The sequence below is a fragment of the Pelodiscus sinensis genome, chromosome 2, assembly GCF_052426305.1.
Source record: "Pelodiscus sinensis isolate ZL-2025 chromosome 2, ASM5242630v1, whole genome shotgun sequence".
NCBI lineage: Eukaryota > Metazoa > Chordata > Testudines > Trionychidae > Pelodiscus > Pelodiscus sinensis.
The window spans coordinates 142444338-142463051 of record NC_143053.1 but is presented as its reverse complement, the minus strand read 5'-3'; the positions used below and the strand labels follow the sequence as shown (position 1 = coordinate 142463051).

The window sequence follows — 18714 nt, the reverse complement described above, 5'->3', positions numbered from 1 at the left end:
TTTTTCAGTCTCTTATTTGAAACAGGATGTGTAAGTAGGATCTGAAGGAATGCATCTCTTTCAGCTAGCTGGAAGAGACCCTAGATGTATCTATGTAAGTACAGTTTGCTCCTGCTTTGTTTAGATTTGTTAGCTATTCAGCTGATGGAGTAGCCCTTTGCTCATTGTAATCAATTTAACTGTTGTATGTCACAAATTATGTTAATACTAAATGCAGGAAGTGTGAACTATGATCACCAGTTGAATGCTTGAAATTATTGTGGGAATACAGAAAAGACAGACTGTGCTTAACTTTTCAAAGGAGGGAGACACTGTCAGTTTAAAGAATCTCTGTTGAACAAAGGCTTCTCTGTCAGAGTTCTGTGATGGTTAAAGGAAGAGGGCAGGTCTTTCAATCAGCAGGTGATATGTCCTCCAGGCATTGGCTGTAAGACTGGTTCAGCCTGTTTTTCCCCACTGTCTCAAGAGTAAAGCTAGAATAAGCTCTATAAGGACTTGATTATTTTAAATTTACTCTTGTGAATATGAAATTTCTTATGACTAAGCTGTATTTTGAGCTGAGAGCTGAAATCACTGAAAACTGAAATCATTCATGGCAGGACTGAGGTTTTGCCCAGTGCCAAATCCACCATGAGCAGGTGAGGTCTAAAGTAGTATCATCTTGTGTTTTGGTGCTAAATTGATACTATTGATATTTTACTACTGTCTGTGTAGACATAAAGCAGTTGTCTACCCAATGCTTTCTGTTATTATTGGGTGTACACATTTACCCTAATTGTGGACTCCACTGTAAAAGGTGAGTGTAAGATGTCATAATTACCTATAAAATAGATGTTGTTGGGAAAAGGTGCAAAAGCAAGACAGAATGAACTAGTCCAAAGAAAAAGGCCTCCTAATATAACTCAAGGACTGTGTTTAGCTCATGCTTTCAAGGTAAAACATTGTGAGTCCATAAATCGATTAACCAAAATTGGTGTGTCAGAAATTAGGTCTAATTGGTGGATAAAATAATGAGGGGGCATGCTATTCCACTTATTGCTCCTTCTTGGGGTCCCTAAAGAGTCCTGGAGGGCATGGGAATGGCCTGCTAAAATGAGCTTCACCATTATAACTGCCACCCTCACCATTTCCTAGGGTCTTTCATTATCCTAATCCTGATGGATATTCTGACCAGAAAGGGCTAGAGATGGAGTGAGATTCACCTCCACGTGGAACGTGAAACTCTCTTTTCCCTCATTTTCCTTCCCTAACTTATTTATCCATCCTCCTTCATATATCCATCTGTCTGTCTAATAAGGGTGGAACTTTGCTGGCCAAGACTACGCATTTTGCAATGCTGCTAAAGCCTATGTCTAGAAAAAGGCAATTAAAATCAATGCCCTAAATAGCCCATTACTGGTAAGTCTGCCAGGTCTTGCAGTGTCTGAGAACTATGCTGTGCCTATGTTTTCCCAGCAGTGAGACTACAAGTGAGGGTCAGCACTAGCGACACAATCTGGATTTGCTTTGGCCTGGTCTACACTACAAAGTTAAGTAGATGTAAATTGCCTTGCAACAATCTAATTGTACATATATCTATGTAAATTTGTCTTCCATTGATGCAGTCTCCCTATTAGAGCAACACCATCTCCACAAATAGCCCTGAGCCATGACTGACCTTCTGTGGTCAAGGTGTAGGGCTGAAGAATTAAATCCCCTTTTAATAAATTTTATCTATCACTGTGACATTATAGGTAAGCCCACTCCTAATATTGACCATGGGATCTTTTCAGCTACCTCAGGTTATAAATCAGAGAGATGGGAAAGTAAAACATTTTTGGATTCTCAGGGGTGTAATGAATGGAGCGCTTAGAAGATGGTATGCTTGTCCTTGCCTGTCACCACATAACCATGTAGCATACATATATCACTGGGAACTAGGATGAATTAGAAAATGTAGCATGAGTTTTGTGTAACAGACAGTGTTTATGTATTACTGCCTAGGAAAATGTATTTTGGGAAGATGGAAGTACTAGCCAGCCACCTGTGGACATATGAAGATGCAATGTCACTGTGCTGTTTGCTAGCAACCACACTTACTACTTACCAAAGGTAAAAAAGTACAGAGACCTATGGCTACCAATCTGGTTAATTTTTCTGTTAACTTTGGTTTGGATTGGCATGATTTGACTAATCACTCCCTTAAAGAAACAAAGGTAACTCAGTTTTTATAACAAACACGGGAGGATATATGGAAATGTCACTAAAATACTGCGTGCAAATGGAAACGTTAAAAATTGCTAAATCTAAAAAGAATCACTGTATACCACTAGTATAATATTTTCACAGGTTGGTCCCCCACATCCAAGGGCATACTATCTAATATATATCACCCTTTGCTAATTGTATTGGTACTGTGCTGGGTGTATGTGTGACATATATTGCTGGATAAGGAAAATGCATGACAAACTAAAGCCTCAGGCTGATGTCACCACTCAATAAATATTGCTTTAAGGCAATTACACATTAACTTATAAAAGTGGAAAGTAAAAAGGGGGACAATGTGGAGCTGAAGAATGAAATCAACCTTTTAATAAATTATATCTATCACCATGATGTTATGTAACCTCATGAATTGTGGCCAAATTTTTATGAATGGGATTGGAATTAATTTGTTAGTAACCTGTTAAGAATTGGCTTTGGACAACCTATTATTCTTTTTTTGAACTTTTTTTTTACATATTGTAACTGAAAGCCCATTTTATACTATGTACTGCCTTAAATCTGTTTAAAGTTAGGTGTGTGTCTATGTAAAAGTGTTAAAGTGTGTGTGTGGGGGGGGGGGGAGAATCAGTCCCTGAACCCAGCCAGCCTGGAGACGAGATGCTAGCACCATCTTGATGGCTGAAGAACAATGTGAGCAAGCCCTGCAAAAGAACCCATCCAAGAAAGAGAAACAGAAGCCCCATCAAGAAAAGAAGATCAAAGTCACATCTGTCATTAACTAATGACTTGTGGACAAACAATGTCCTGGGGCAGTGGGACAAGACAGACTCCATGGAGTAAAGCATAAAAAGACGGGAGCAAAACTATAAAATTGGGTCCTTCAGTTCCACAATCATTCTCCAGGAGCATCAGTATGCACTGACACGAGCTGGCTCCCCTCCTCATGTCTAGGCTGCCTGGACAGTGAATCAGCAGGAGTAACAGAGGCTGGTGATTATATCCCATCTGTAGAACTGTGTGGATAACTTTCATAGCAAAGAATAGTACATGAATTCTGCCTTCACAATAAACGTGGCACATTGCCTTATCCCCCTGACAAGATTCTGCTAGTTCTATTTCTACAAGTATAACAAAGGCAGAGTTGAGCATAGATGGTGTTGACCTAACAGTCCTCCAACAGCTCTCCAACAATGCCTGGCACTGACTGTTCTGGTCACAGTTGTGAACTCCACTGCCCAGGAATCATGGAGACCAGAATTCCCTTGACCCGTTCAAAACCCCAGGCATATTTGAAATGCCTTTTCCTGATTGGATATTGGATCTCTTCAGTTTGGGGGAAGAAGATGTACACAGCTACAGAGCAATCACAGAAGTATGGACATCTAAGAGCAGATTGCAGGGAGAATGCTGGTGAAGGGGTACGCCTAGGATCACAGCTGCTCCATGTGAAAATGAAGGAATTGCAGCAGGCATGTGCCACTTCTCCAAATTGTTGCATGCCCTATTGAGTGGAGACCTCACCATAAAGCCCTATAGATAACTCCAATGAGCCAGAGACACAGACCACCTACTGTAAACAAGCAAGAAGGAAGAGGATGGGAGACCTATGATGATGGAATCCAGGAGAGGACCTGTTTGAGGCCCCATCACAATAGTCTAACCATTTGCTGCACCTGAGCACTGGTAAGCCTAATGCGGGGGAAGGAAATTCAGATAAGTGTGCTCATGCTTTTCCCATGTTTAAATATACAGTTGGCATGTGACTCCAATGTAGCAGGACACCTTTTCATCAATTTATTCATGGTAGAGGATGCAGCAATACAACAAACAGAGGAAGAGTTGTTACCTGCTTTTCATTCCCCTGCAGAGTTGCTAGAGTGGACCAGACAGAGCAGTTTTTGTTTATATAATCCAGGATGTCCCTTGAATCCCCCTGAGATCTTAATTAAATTTTCGCGGAGGGTACTCTTCTGAAAGTTTTTAGAGTGGGCAATGTGGCCAGATTCTTAGCACCTGTGCAGCCTAGTGGCTAGGTCACTGAATAAGCAGGCAGAAAAAAAAAGGGGGGGGGGGGGAAATGGCCCCCTCTGTTCCTTTCCCAGAAATGCCACATCACTCCCTGTTCAAGTCCTTAAATTTTGGGCATGGCCCCAGGAGTCCAGATTTCCTTTAGATGGGGATTGTCAGTAGCCCCCCCCCCTTTTCCCAGAGGAGTAGAGTGAAGGCTTACTTACTCCCCTGGCTACTGAGCAACAGGCTCTCTGGTTTGTGTCCTTTAGACCGCTGACCCAGGCTCCTGCCACCTTGCTAGTTAGCCCCAAACTGAACCAGGCGCCTCCTTTTTCTCCTTCCTCCGGGCCTGGCATTAGTTGCAGATAAAGCGGGGTGGTGCTAGGCGGGCCCAAAGGCTTTCTTTAACCCTTGGGACACCGGTCCCTCTTTTTTCCACTCCTTCACATATTGCTTTCTATGTGGTAAAGCTGTTTTCCCACACCAGTCCATATTGTCTTCAACAGATATAACTGCAGTAAACAGGCTAGCAGCTCTAACCCTAACATCATCCCAGTGCAAGAGGACAAGCCCCTGCTGACAGTGAGTTTCAGCTGGCCTGACCAGTTTTGTGTACTGACTCACAAGTATCATGATGACTAAAAGATGTCATGCAAGATATCAATAGAAAACTAATAATATATGGATCATGAATATTATTGTGTGGTGTATCGTAGTAGAGGACAAATGCAAAATTACAAACATATTGGCTACGTCTACATTGGCCCCTTTTCCGGAAGGGGCATGGTAATTTTTGAAATCGCAATAGGGAAATGCGCGGGGGATTTAAATATCCCCCGCGGCATTTAAATAAAAATGTCTGCCGCTTTTTTCCGGCTTTTAGAAAAGCCGGAAAAGAGCATCTACCCTGGCCCTGATCCTCCGGAAAAAGTGCCCTTTTCTGGAGGATCTTATTCAAAATCCCCCATCTTATTTAAATCCCCCGCGCATTTCCCTATTGCGATTTCAAAAATTACCATGCCCCTTCCGGAAAAGGGGCCAATGTAGACGAGCCCATTGGGAATTAAGTTCTTAAAGTGTGCTGCCAGGCAGGGCTGAAGCTACCACACCCTAGTCAAAGGAAAGTGACTCCACAGCTTTGAAGGTACTTCCAATTTACATTAAAGGATAATAAAACCATCAAGCTAACAATGAAAGGAGATAGTCACTCAGCATCAGAGTATGGGAAGGATATTGTAGGGGCAGATCAATCTGCACTTTAGCAAATACCAGAAAGGGAAGAAACCAGCATGAAACTTTCTTAACCATAGACTTTCCTTTAGGGGATAACCTTGGAAGGACTCCATTTCAAAGGTTCACTAGACTATAGAAGAGAGGGGGAAAGAATCCTTCAACTAAGACAGGGGTGGAGAACCTTTTGGGGTCAGGGCCTGCTGACCCACAGAAAAATCAGTCGGGGGCCGCACACAAGTGAAAAGCAAAAAACCCACCTCAAAACCCACAAATTCTCACTGATGTAGCCCCTGCCTGAGAAGAAGAGAGACATTCCCCACATTCCCCTCACACATCAGAGCCTAGGAGAGCTCTACAAAATTTTGTGCTCTTCAGCCACACAGTGGGGTGTTGGGGATCTGGAGCACCAATGCATACTCTCCAATGCTGGGAGGAGCCCTGACCCTCAGGGGCTGGGTCCAGGCAAGCATCCAGCCTCTGGCCCTTACGCTTCCCACCCCCGACCTAGGAAGACACTGGGAATGAGCACCCACTTGTACTATACTTCTGTGGAAGTTCCTGATTGTGAGACAACATATACACTCCTGGGCAATGTATGCACTCATGGGCATTGTTAGTTAGCACATTGATGCAGATGCAATACAAATTTTGAAATACAGAAGGCATCAGGATCGAATGGGGTCTGGCCAAATTTCTTCTACTCACTAAGAAATATTCATATTGAAGTGTTTCCTATAAAATGGACAGAGCTGGGCCATGAATATGATTAGGGGAATGGGAAATTTCTATATGAAGACTGATTACAAAGACTGAGACTCTTAACTTTAGAATGGAGATGAGTAAGATGTAACACAGAGGCTCCTCAGCAAAGGGTCCCCCTTTCTTTGCAAGCAACTCTCATTTCAGATCTAACAAACTCACTACACCAGGCATATTGTGCAAGATATTTCTCCATAAAGAGTGGGATGTAAGGTATCTACAGAAAGCTTGTAATTTACAAAGATTCATAATCATTGTGAGATGATGTAATAATGTCAAAAATATCCTTTACAGAATTGCGCTAAGTTAGTTCTCAGAGATAATATGTCTCAGTGATGGACCAATCAGGCAGAAGGGAGTTATCACGCTGCCCTATTCAATCGATGATAGAGTGCAAGGCTTAGTGGTCTAGCCTTGCTCTATCTATCCCAAGATTTAACAATAGAAAACCATCAGACACAACTTTAAACAACTAAAACCACATGGAGAGAAAAAAAGTAACATTTATAATAATCACTCTGCATAAGAATAAATACAACTTTTTTTTGGTCTGACAGAGGATTTGGAAAAGCACTCTGTCCTTTCCTCTTGGAGACTGGGAAAGTTATTACAAAAAATTGGATCCTGGTTCCCACAAACCTGTCACCTCTGCAACAAACTGAACTTTGGAAGGAAATCTATTTTATTACTGAGGAGAGATGACAAACAATTGTAGACTCAGGTTTGTGTTTATTCTTTTGTTTTTTATTTTAACCATTTGTTTCCACAACTCTCTCATTTCCAGCCAACTCCTTATTCTTTCTTCAATGCATCTACTTTTGTTTTATTCTAAGTATTGAACAGTGCTGCATTCTATGGGATTGGTGATTTAAGGAAAAACTGGTAAACGGTATATGCCACCCGTTCGTGAGTGCCAAAGATCTGGGAATTCTGTGAGTAGCCAGTGAAAGGGGTTGAATACCACAAGGGAATAATTCAAACTGACTCTGGCACATTTATCGTTAATCTGAAAGAAACAGGTCTGGCATTGCCCAGAGGAGAGTGCTTGAGTGGCTGAAAAGCTGGTGGTGTTAGGAAGAGGATAATGCCCAAACACCACATGCAACACTTTCTTGCTGGCAACAGGAGCATGTAACAAGGTGACTTTCAGTCCTTGGGTGCCCCAAGAATGGCCACACAGGTAATTCCATAGCAGCCCATATTAGGGTTTCTGATACTTTTCCCTGAAACATTTGATAGTGGCACCTTTGTACAGGACTAGAAGGACAATTGGTGGGATCCAACATGACAAATCCCATGATCATATGTAACCATCTTCTATTCTATCCTGTCTATAGACAGGAAATGTCAAAATCTTGCTACTTTTTCCTTCGAATTTGTAAGATCCAGACCTTTTTCTGCCTGCATTGTGCCATTTTTTTCTCCAGAATGTAGTCTTTCATAAAAAAGTAAGTTGTCAAAATATTTCTCTAGCTCTTATTACAGTTTTCAAAATTCAGTTATGTGTGCCTGAAATCAAACCATTTGAAACAATAACACGGAGAGGTATAAACTGCCCAGTTACCTCAGAACTCCATCATCTTGCAACAGCACCTCAAGTCTCTTCATGCCCCCAGAACTAAACCTTAACTTCCACTGGAAAACATTCCTCCCTGTCTCCCAAAATAAACACTCAACATCCCTGGGAAACAACCTCCTCCACTTTAGATTCCCAATCATAATTTAAATGTCAACGTTAACTATTGCACTGATTTCAAAAGTATGCAAGAAATGTGGAAAGGATCACAGATCTGTATCATCTACTGTGAACAGTGTCTCATTAGTGCTACTGGTGGATGAAGTTTGAGAGAAGACCACCACTTTACTCCTCCTCTTTCTGATCTGTAGAGCCAAAAGCTTAGATATAGCCCAGAAGGCAGCTGAGTCTCCCAAGAAGGGCAAGCCAATGCCACGGACCCCAGTTGGCAGCATTACAAAGATTAGTGAGTTTTTGCAGATTGGGCCATTTTGGAAAGGCTATAGCAACAATAAATCTTAAATCTGTAATAGGTGACAAATTACTTTGACATTTGGATGATTTTACTTATAATCCAACTTCTTCCCTGGCTGTCCCCGCATCTTTTCTGAAATCTGGTAGCCTTTCACATAGCAGACACTGGGATGCATGACAGCTTGATCAAACCCACCTTTGCCAGCCAGCTCAAAACATACATGTACAATTGGGAACAGAGCCCTGACAGCTGTGGCAAAGCAGGGCTTGCTTCTGGCTACCAGTAGGTGGGTGGCTAGGGTGTTGTTTTGGGTGGGCTGGAGAGGCTGTTTCCAAGGGAGGTTAGTGGTTTGTTCCAAGGGGGGGGGGGCAATGAAGGGAGAGTTGCTCCAGGACCAGGCTGGGGTTTTGTTTCCTGGAGGGGCTGCTCTGCTGAGGTTGGGGATTTGTGAGGGGTGGTTGGGGGGCTGCTTCCCCTGGGGAGCTGGGTCCTGGCAGGGGGGCGGGGACGCAGGGGGCGGGGTTGCTAGGGCTTAGCGTTGGGGGGGGGGGGCGTGGTGCGGCCGTTGCAGGAAGGTTGATGGGGGGGGCGCCAGATGCGGAGGGGGGGGGTTCGGCGCAGACGTTGGGGGCGGGCTCGGCGCGAGACGGTCTCTTCTTTCGATCCCCCCCCCCCGCGCAGATCGGAGCTCAGCAGCAGCAGCCGCCGCCACCACCTCGGTAGCGCGGGGCGCATGCGCGGCTTCCTGGGAGGGCGGGGCAGACGAGCAGCGGCGTCGCTCGGGTCCGGGTCGCGCATCCTCCTGCTGTCGCCACCGCCACCGGGCTGCGCAGCATCCTCCGCCCCCCGCCAGGCCCCGCTCGGCTGCTCCGCGCCCCTGCCCTGCCATGAGGCTGCGCGGCCGGGGATGCTCCGCGGCGGGCGGCAGAGAGCGCGGGCCGCCCCCGCCGCCGCCCCGCAGCCCCTTCGTGCATCAGCTGCGCCTCAGCGCCCTGCAGAAAGCCAAGGTGGGTCCCCCCGCCCGCCGGGCCCCGCTGGGGTGACGGGGCGCATGGCCCCGCGGCGCTGCCACCCAGCGCGGCACCGCCGTTCCCGCGCGGTAGCCTCCCTCCCCGCCCCGCAATGTGCCGGCCCCGCTGCGGGCCCCTGGGGGAAAGACTGGCAGGAAACATCGAGTTGACGTGAACGGCACAATAAACGGGCTAAGGGGGAAATTTGAAAACAGCCCTGCTTCAGCCGGCCTTTTCACGGGCAGAAACGCCTTGTGTGTGTGTGCACAGGACTTGCGTGCCAGCCAGAATTTTTTTTAAATACAGGATTCCTCAGCAGTGCTTTGGAAATGCAAGTTTTCACCCAATGAAATAAATAGGTTTCATCGTTGTTAGTTGTAGTGTGCGTTAAGGGGCCATATAAAAGGATTAGTGCCTACCGCAGTGGACATACATTTTCCTGAGCGCATGGAGAGTGTGTATTGTCTTTTGCATGCAAGACAAGAAAACAATAAGAAATTTTTCCTAATTTAAATGTTATTTTTCTACTTGGGAGGGGAAAATTGTATGATTTGAAAAGGATAGGTGGAAGAATTGCCTTTTATAAGCTGTTGACTATGGTGACGCTTTGAATATTTGCAAGTTCTTTCTTGGTTAAGCCATTAAAAAAACTAAGGATCTGTTTGATGCATTTTCACTAGAAATGTGTGAGCCTTCCTGGCAGCAGATGAGATATTATCACGTGAAAGTGACCAGATCATGAAAACAGTTGTCTTGTTTTTATAACCATATGACAACAAAATATCATTGTGAGCAGTTTGTTTGGTTGCTTCTAGCAGAATTTTGAAAGGAGATCTTGATAATTTCCTAAGAAATTTACTATCCGAGGTATAAGTATGTTTTTTCATATGGGAAGTCAAGAATTGAGAACTAATGAAATGCCAAAACTAATGTAGCCTACGCAACTTTAATTTAGCTGTCTTGTGATCATACAGCTTTTAATAACATGTTGCTTATTCTCTTTTCCACTGGACCTCTGCCTCATTCAGTTCATAGGATGGATGGTGCTTACTGAATGAAAAGCTATTCATTATTTCTTTTTATGCTTGTCATTCAGTGCATGGTTCCAGGCATTATTAATGGCTTGTGATTGACCATTAATAATGCCTCTGCACTGAATTAATTTCCTCATGGCCTTTTCTTCCCAAAGCATCTATCACTAACATCTGAGTGCTTCAAACTAAGCTGTTATCTTTAAAGCTGACTGAAGAAGGGAATCCTTTTCTTATGGAAAAATGTTGCATTAAAAAAATACTTTCACCTGAATAATGCTGAAAATGTGTCGTCCCCCTCCCCCCTTCCTCCCCAAAGGAATTTAAAGCAAATTTTTGATTAGGGAGAGTGGAACCAGAATTTTCTGGTTTTCCCTTCCCCAGGTCATTGCCATTTCGCCTCTTAAATTGAAAAGAGCATTCAACTGGGTAGAGCACACTGACTCTCTAGCTCCTCTTTAGCCCTGGGGGGGAGAGAGGTGGAGCACCTGGATTCTTTTCTTCTCCCTCTTCCAAAGTTCCAGAGGAAGTAAAACAGAGAGTCCTCCCTGATGTTCTTTATCTCTTAGATCTAGCCCTCCCTGTTACTGAATATCTTTTCGTCAGTTTTACTGGAAGAAAGTGAAATTGAAAACAGCTTTCGGGCAGGCAGCCAGGGAGCCTATCATTTCTATTTTTCCAATGGAAATTTGAAATAGAATGGCAAAACTGAAATTTTTGTCAAAGAAAACTTTGGTTTTGACAGAAGGGTATTTTTGTCAGAAAATTATTTTTCATGGGCATTTTTCCTAATTTAAAGATGGGAATCTTTGCAAAGAAGATAGTCTTCATTGATTTTTTTGGGGGGGTGAGATACCTTGGGCTTTTTCATAGTGTTTAGGATTTTTAAGAGCATTTTATATGTTCAAAACACAGCTTGCAGGTACTTTAGTGATAGTTCAGTCCTTCTGCAAATGAGGCCCCAGATTACCCAAAAATTCTCTCCCAGGTGGCATCAGTTGATTTTTTTAAAATTTGGGGTAAGTGACTTTCTCAGCATTACATGGAAACTGTAAAGCACTTACACCTTCCTCTCTCTTCCACCGGTGTTGGGGTTGCTGCTGGAGTTCAGAGTTCCCTGCCCAATAAACATAACACCCATGCGCAAGATGACAAGTTCTGAGTTCATTGTGCCCTTCCTGGTGTTGTTGTGGAGACCCCTGACTCTATGGGCTCGTCTACACTGGCCCCTTTTCCGGAAGGGGCATGTAAATTTCACGAGTCGTCGTAGGGAAATGCGCGGGGGATTTAAATATCCCCCGCGGCATTTAAATAAAAATGTCCGCCGCTTTTTTCCGGCTTTAAAAAAGCCGGAAAAGAGCGTCTACACTGGCCCCGATCCTCCGGAAAAAGCGCCCTTTTCCGGAGGCTCTTATTCCTACTTCAAAGTAGGAATAAGAGCCTCCGGAAAAGGGCGCTTTTTCCGGAGGATCGGGGCCAGTGTAGACGCTCTTTTCCGGCTTTTTTAAAAGCCGGAAAAAAGCGGCGGACATTTTTATTTAAATGCCGCGGGGGATATTTAAATCCCCCGCGCATTTCCCTACGACGACTGGTGAAATTTACATGCCCCTTCCGGAAAAGGGGCCAGTGTAGACGTAGCCTGTTTCTTTAATCTTTGTGATTGGCGGTGCTGTCCTCAGAGTATAGCCACTGGAGACCCCAGTCTCATTCTGACTTTTCCCTTTTGTGATCTTTTCCCTTCCCCTACCTTGCAAACTGAGGTGCCTCATAAGTCTTTACTTCTGTAGCTCCCAATCTGGACTTATCACAAACAGCATGCAGCTAACAGTACATGTCTGTGCATAGTTGCATCCTGCCAGCCACACATCAGTCACACTCTGGCTTCCACTGTAATTCTTTACCATTTTGTCTTGGTGGAGTACCAGCATCAATAGGAGCACGCTCAGAGATTGACTTATGATGTCTAAGCGGACACAATGAATTGACCGGTTGATCCATCGCTTCAGCATTGATCTACCACGTACGGTATTGTAGAAAAGGCCTTAGTCCCAGTTTGAACCCCGGAATGTGTCTTCTGTACTGTCCAGATCTGTTTCAGCTCTAAGGAATCAATATCTACTAACTTAAAGTTGCAGAGAATTAGATAACTCAGAGGTGGGCAGTAACTTTTGGGGGGCACTCCAATTTTGGTAAGTGGTCAGGGGCCCTACCTTTCTGTGGAGGGAGTGTGGGGTCTGGAATGGAAGTTGAATGCAGAAGGGAGTGTGGGGTAGGAGTCTGGGGCAGCTGTTAATTTTCAAAAATTCCTAAGTGCAAACATAATCTAAGTTATTTCTTCTTACTCATAACTGTTTATCCCAACAAAAAGTGACAGAATCGCCCAAATCTGCCAGCTACTTCCATTCTTAGTGCTGCCTCTTTGTTGTGGTAGCTTTCTTGTTGTATCTCCTAATTTACGAACCTTCACCTTATGAACATTCATAATTGTGGCTTCCCATCCTTTTTTTGTTTGTTTGTTTAAAAGTAAGAATGAACGTTAATATAGATCAACTGTGGAATAAAGTTGTGTGATGGAGACTGATATGAAATATTAGAGAACTAATTTTAGGCTGCTAGGCTATGTAGTGACCCTATTCTTCAATCTCTCTGCCAATATTTGTCTGTTTCTCTCCTCTTTTTAAAAAAATGTGGGGAAATTGGGGGGGAAATTATGCCCCAGATTCTATGGGTATTCCTAGCTTGTCCGTAAGGTGCACCTGATAATGTCTGTTGGACTATGTTTCCTGTGATTCTTCAGTGAGGAGATTTATCAGATGGAGAAGCTGCTTCCAGTTCTGTCATCTGTGTCTTTGCTCCTTCCCATCATGTTCTATAGTCTATCAATGGGATAGTAAGAAGGGGGAAGAATTGTGGTGGAAAGGTCTGTGTAACAGAGCTAGCAGTTTAGTTGAAGTTGGCACAGGAACTGAGAAGCCCTGTTTTTCAGGCTGTCGTCCAGGTGAAAAATGGCTGGCTCATTGGCCGGAGCTGCTGAAAGTAGGAGCTGTGGTCTCTGCTGCCAGTTCTGCCTTGGTAATCTTCACAATGTATCAGGGAGGGACAGTACTTGAGAGCTTTTTGGAGTGAAACTTCCTTCCTTGCTCCTTTAGCTTCATCTTCAGCTCCATATTGAGTACCAGGATAGAAGCCTTACTCGCAGAAGAGAAAAATGCTGCTGTGGCCTAATCATCCATCAGTCATGCCATCGATAATATATTTCAGGGCTGGAAGTGAACCATTCAAGGTGTTCATGTCTGCTGGCTGACTTTTAAAGAAAATGAAACTCATGGAAGTTACAGGTAGACAGCTGTAAATAGCATTAATTGAAGTGCCAAATCAGCATTTGACGGCAGTAGCCTCTTGTGTGTATGCAAACAATTTTTTTTTCATTTGGACTAGTTAATTCAAAGTTAAGAAACCAATTAGGAGAAAAGCTTGTCTTCCTCCTCCAGTCTAGGGCCAAGTCTTCACTACCACTTACGTTGCTCAGGGGTGTGAAAATAACACTCCTTTGAGTGACCTAAGTTCTGAAGAAGTGGGCTGAGCCCATGAAAGCTCATGATACCATCTACATGTTTTGTTAGTGTTTAAAGTGCTACCATACTATTTGTTGTTTTTTAAGTTTATCCTAAATTACATTGGCATAAGTGGTAGTGTTATGACTGCGAGAGAGCTAGTCCTGCTGACATAGCTTGTTGAAATGGGTTTTTTATGTTGATGAAAGAGCTCTCTCCTCTCAGCATAGAGCGACTGCATAAGTGCACAGTAGCGCATCTGTAGCAGTACAGCTGTCACTCTAAGCTCACTAATATAGACATGGCCTAATACCATAACCAGATTAGAGGATGAAATCTAGTAGATAGACATGCTCAAAGGACATGGTGATCAGAAACAATCACTTCACCTCATTAACTACTATTCCTTTTGTTAACTAAAACAAACTGATTTATTAAACTTAAATGTTCTGGATACGTAAGAAAAGTTTTCAACAAAACAGCTTGCAATGCAAAACATACCTTTACATTCTGCTCCTGTGCATTTTAATTGCATTCCAATTTCCATCCAAATGTAGCCTGATAGAAATTCACAAGTAAAAAGTTAAGGAATGTCATGCAGCATCTTAACGTACTACAAATGTAAAATTAAGAATCTGAATAAATGTATGTTTTGATCATAGTCAGTGGAGGGGCTACACTGAGAAAACTCGGTCAGGGCAGCTGATCCTCAAACTGGCAGTTTAGTCTATAATTAGATTTCACCAAGACAGTAACCAAACAGCTTTTGTAATATCTTATTGGTTACCAAGAAGCCAAAATACAATTCTGGCTCCCAACCAGACAGCCGAGTCTAATATAGGAGGGTTACTAAAATCCTTATTCACTATCCATTGATTTCTATCAGTCCCAAGAGATCAGACACATTACCCCACTAGGGCTATGTCTAGACTGCAAGCCTCTTTCGAAAGAGGCTCTTTCGAAAGATACTTTTGAAAGAGCGTCTTTCGAAAGAGAGCGTCTAGACTGCACGCGGAACTTTCGAAAGAGCAAGCCGCTTTTTCGAAAGAAAGCACCCAGTGAGTCTGGATGCTCTCTTTCGAAGAAGCCCTATTTACATTCAAGAACGCCTTCTTTCGAAAGAAGCACTTTCGAAAGAAGGTGTTCTTCCTCGTGAAATGAGGTTTACCGCCGTCGAAAGAAAAGCCGCGTTCTTTCGATTTAATTTCGAAAGAACGCGGCTGCAGTCTAGACGCAGGTGAAGTTTTTTCGGAAAAAGGCTACTTTTCCCAAAAAAAAACCTGAGTCTGGACACAGCCTTGATGGATGAATATTTCAGATTTTACCCAAATACTTGTTCACAGCCAATCTTTATTAATTAAATCTAAGATTTATTATTAAAAAAGTAAAAAGAATTGTATGATTCAAGATCATTATACACACAGATATGAATAGAGTTCTTGGGTCAGTTTCATGGCAGAGATAGATTTGTAAGGGTCCTTCTGAAATCAATGTAAAAGGTTATACAGTAGACTTTCGATAATCCGGAACCTTTGGGACCAAGATGGTGCCAGATTATTGGATATGCCGGACTATGAGGAGGTACTATAAGATGGTTATATACCATATACAGTATATATACTGTATATAAAGTGTTTTTAACCCTTTTTATTGTATAGACTGTATACAGTATACTGTAATGTTTTAGTTTTTTTAACCCTTTTTTACCCTTTTCGCTCGGTTCAGCTGCTGCCGCTGTTGCCTTGTGACTCGTTTTTTGCTGAAGCTCACTCACCAGGCTCTTGCCATTTTGATGCCGGACTATTGGGAGTGCCGTACAATTGGATGATGGACTATTGGAGTTTTACTGTAGTTCCATATGGAGTCCATGTGCAGAATGTGTTCAAACTCTTCCCTGAGAAATTTCAGGGCTAATCCAGAATAGACGTGGAGATTTCAGTTTTAGAAGCTTGGACTTTCCCTGTCAATGTTTAAGCGTATCTGAGATAGTTTCAGGCCTGATTCTTGCTTCCTTTATAGCTTGAAGCTCAGCTGATAAGTCTCTTGGCAGCAAATGATCACAGTAGGCCAGGCCTGGGCAGCATCCGGCCCGCCAAGCCACTGGATCCGGCCCTTGGACGCTGCGGGGAGTCCCAGGCAGGCTTCCACTTGCTTCATTCCACCCACACACTGCTCAGAAACATGGCTGTTGGTTGGTTTTTCTTTAAAAACTGTGAGCCTGGGGGGGGGGGGGGGGGGAGTGGGGGTAGGAACTGTTCCTGCTCCCAGCATAATCCAGTTGGATGGTTTCTGGCCAGAAACTGGCCAGTGGGAGCTGCCTGCTTCACTAACAGGCAGCCATGAAGCACAACGGGTTCTAGAACACATGGCTGCAGTCTGCGGGGACAGGGCAGTCAGGGAGGCTGATTCAGGAACTGCTGCTGGCTGGTAAGTCTCCTGTCAGAGCCTACTTCTGGCACCCCAGTCCCTCCCTTCCCCAGCCTTGTACCCCCTACTCCACATACACATATTATCAGTCTCCCTCCTGTACCCACATCCTCTCCCAGATCTGGCACCCCAATTCTCTGCCCCACATCAGTCTCCTCCTGCCCTAGCTTCTAACCCAAAGCCCTGCACCTCCTCCAGTACCCCAATTCCCTACCTTAGGTCACAATCCAACCCCTCCACTCCAGTCCAGTGCCCCAGGTCACAACTGCCTCCTTCACCCAGACTCCCTCCCTTACCCCAATCTCCCTTTTGCACCCAACCTCCATCCCAGATCCTGCATCTCCTCTATTAATATCATGGAAGAGTGCAGCCCTCAACCACTTTCCAAATTCTTGGAGGGCCTCTCCCACCCCCAATCAAAAATTATTGCCCAGCCCTGCAGTAGACCTTCCTTGGATGAGGAATGGGAAATGTACATTAATACTTTGATGCTAATTTTCGTGTACTAAGCATATACTGATAACTAATTGCATTCATTAGCATAATCATTCAGACAGTTCACAGGTAGTTTTACTAGGTTGAGTCACACATTTTAAAGAGAAATGAAGACTAATATTACCCCACAGGTCTCATTTAAATGATAATATCTCCATTTGATCTCTGACACAATAAACTATGGTAATGAAACATTATAGAAAGTTTAGCCTGTACATACTAATCAGGTCCCAGTGCTTTCAGGGGTGATGCAGCCTGCTGGTTGCTTAATTATCGCTGGTTTAGTGTCACATATGTTAAGCTATACAATTACACTTTGTTTATATAAATTTATTTAAGTATCCTACTGCTTAGCAGAAAGTATCAAATTAGGTGTGAGAGGCTCTATTTAGTTGCAAATTAATATGTTTTTAATAGCAATGAGAATGAGTTTTCATTAAGAAAATTAAAGTACAAATGCAAAACAAAAAGAAAATCTATTTAAATCAAGGTTTCCTGCTTTCTGCTTTAAACCACCGATTTTAATCACAATTTAAATCAAAGTAATTTAATATTTGGGACAGAGAAGTTATGCCCCCATTTTCCTCCTCTGAATATCCCTTCTAAACTTTTGTCCTTGTCCTCAGCTTTTTGTGCTGCTACTCAATTTGAAGAACTAGCTGTATTTCTTCAAAATGGGATTGAATACAAGTAGGAAGTTTAAATTTAATCAGCTGCTGGAGGAGCTGAGGTGTTCGCTGTGCTTCTTGTACAATGTCAGTGCCAATTTTTATTCCATTCTATTCCCTTTCTAGTCCTAGTTGGGTTCAGAAAGTGCAGCTGGTGCAGAAGTTTTGTCAGGAGTACAGCTAAGGAATTTCCTTACTTTGCTAGCGATCCACAGAAGTATCACTACAGCATTGGTTTTTCTGGAGTTTGAAAAAGAACTGAACACTTTGTTTCAAATTTTGAGCTCTCTTTTTGGTACTTTGCACCACATTTCAGTGTTTGGTGTCTAATGAAATACCTCCCAGAGTCTCCTGCCAGTTTATCTAAGTGCCTGAAAATTTTTTTGTTAAACTTCTGCAATTAGCGTGCCTCAGTTGCAGAATGAAGCTGTTATCAGTCTTGGGAGTGCCTGTTTGTTTTTCTGCAGAATACATCTATCAATTTTGAGGTTTGGTTTGCTTTCTCTGAATTTGAGTGGTTGCAAATACTGAGCTTTAAACAGAAACTTAGTGTTTGCCTTAACTGTGGAAGACCTGGTAGGCACTCTAATATTGTATATGGTTTTGGCTGTCTTTTTATGTAATTTAGTACCTGGAAACAAAATTAGCTATCTTTTTATGAATGTTCAGTGCTGGCTAGACCACAGTTTGGGGTGCACTGCCCTAAATCCATCCTACTCACCACTGACTAAACTGCATCCATTGTCCCAGGCATAAATGTTTAGTATGCTCATAGAGTCTTCCAGGTGCTATTGCCTTGTTTTGTCAACAGTAAACCTGGCCTGGTGTCTTTGTATGTTAATGCAGCGGTTCCCAGGAAAGGGGGAGAGGGAAATGACTGTAGTCTAACTAACCTATAGCTTATCAGTTAATGGACTATACTATTACATTCCTAATTTAAAGGTTCCAACCCTACTGATATTCCAGGTAGATGTCAGTATGATGCCAATTGATTGAATTGGGCTTTTTAGGTTGCTTTTTTAAAAACTCAGCATTGTATAGCACTTCTCCCTAGGTATTTTTGAAAAATCAAGTACTAGGAATTTCAAATTTGGCACCCAAAATTAGCTGACACCTTTTACCTTAATCTCTGTGTATTTCAGTTGCCTGTTGTGAGAATGGGAATACTACCCCTTCATTTTGTGAAAATAAAGTTAATATTTGTGAATCACCGGTACTGTAGTGATGAAAGCTTGTAGTGAGGTAGAGTGGCCTCCTACTGAGCCAGATAGGGGCCAGCCACTCTGGGAATACCGATGGATGGAGCCAGCCTGCTCTTGCCCCTCCACCCC

The 18714-nt window shown here is 43.3% G+C and overlaps 1 protein-coding gene across 4 annotated transcripts in view; it reads left to right on the top strand.

Moving 5' to 3' along the window:
- The first annotated feature begins 6775 nt into the window (after positions 1–6775).
- Positions 6776–18714, top strand: part of LPCAT1 (lysophosphatidylcholine acyltransferase 1) — a 124972-nt gene continuing 113033 nt past the window's right edge. For 2 of the 4 annotated variants that reach the window (XM_089776453.1, XM_089776452.1), the window contains exon 1: positions 8948–9205. In XM_089776453.1, the coding sequence (XP_089632579.1) occupies positions 9086–9205 (120 nt within the window). In that variant the 5' untranslated portion in view covers positions 8948–9085. Of the gene's footprint in view, positions 6929–8947; positions 9206–18714 lie in introns of those variants that run through there. The other 2 variants (XM_089776454.1, XM_075921518.2) reach the window with 2 other exon arrangements.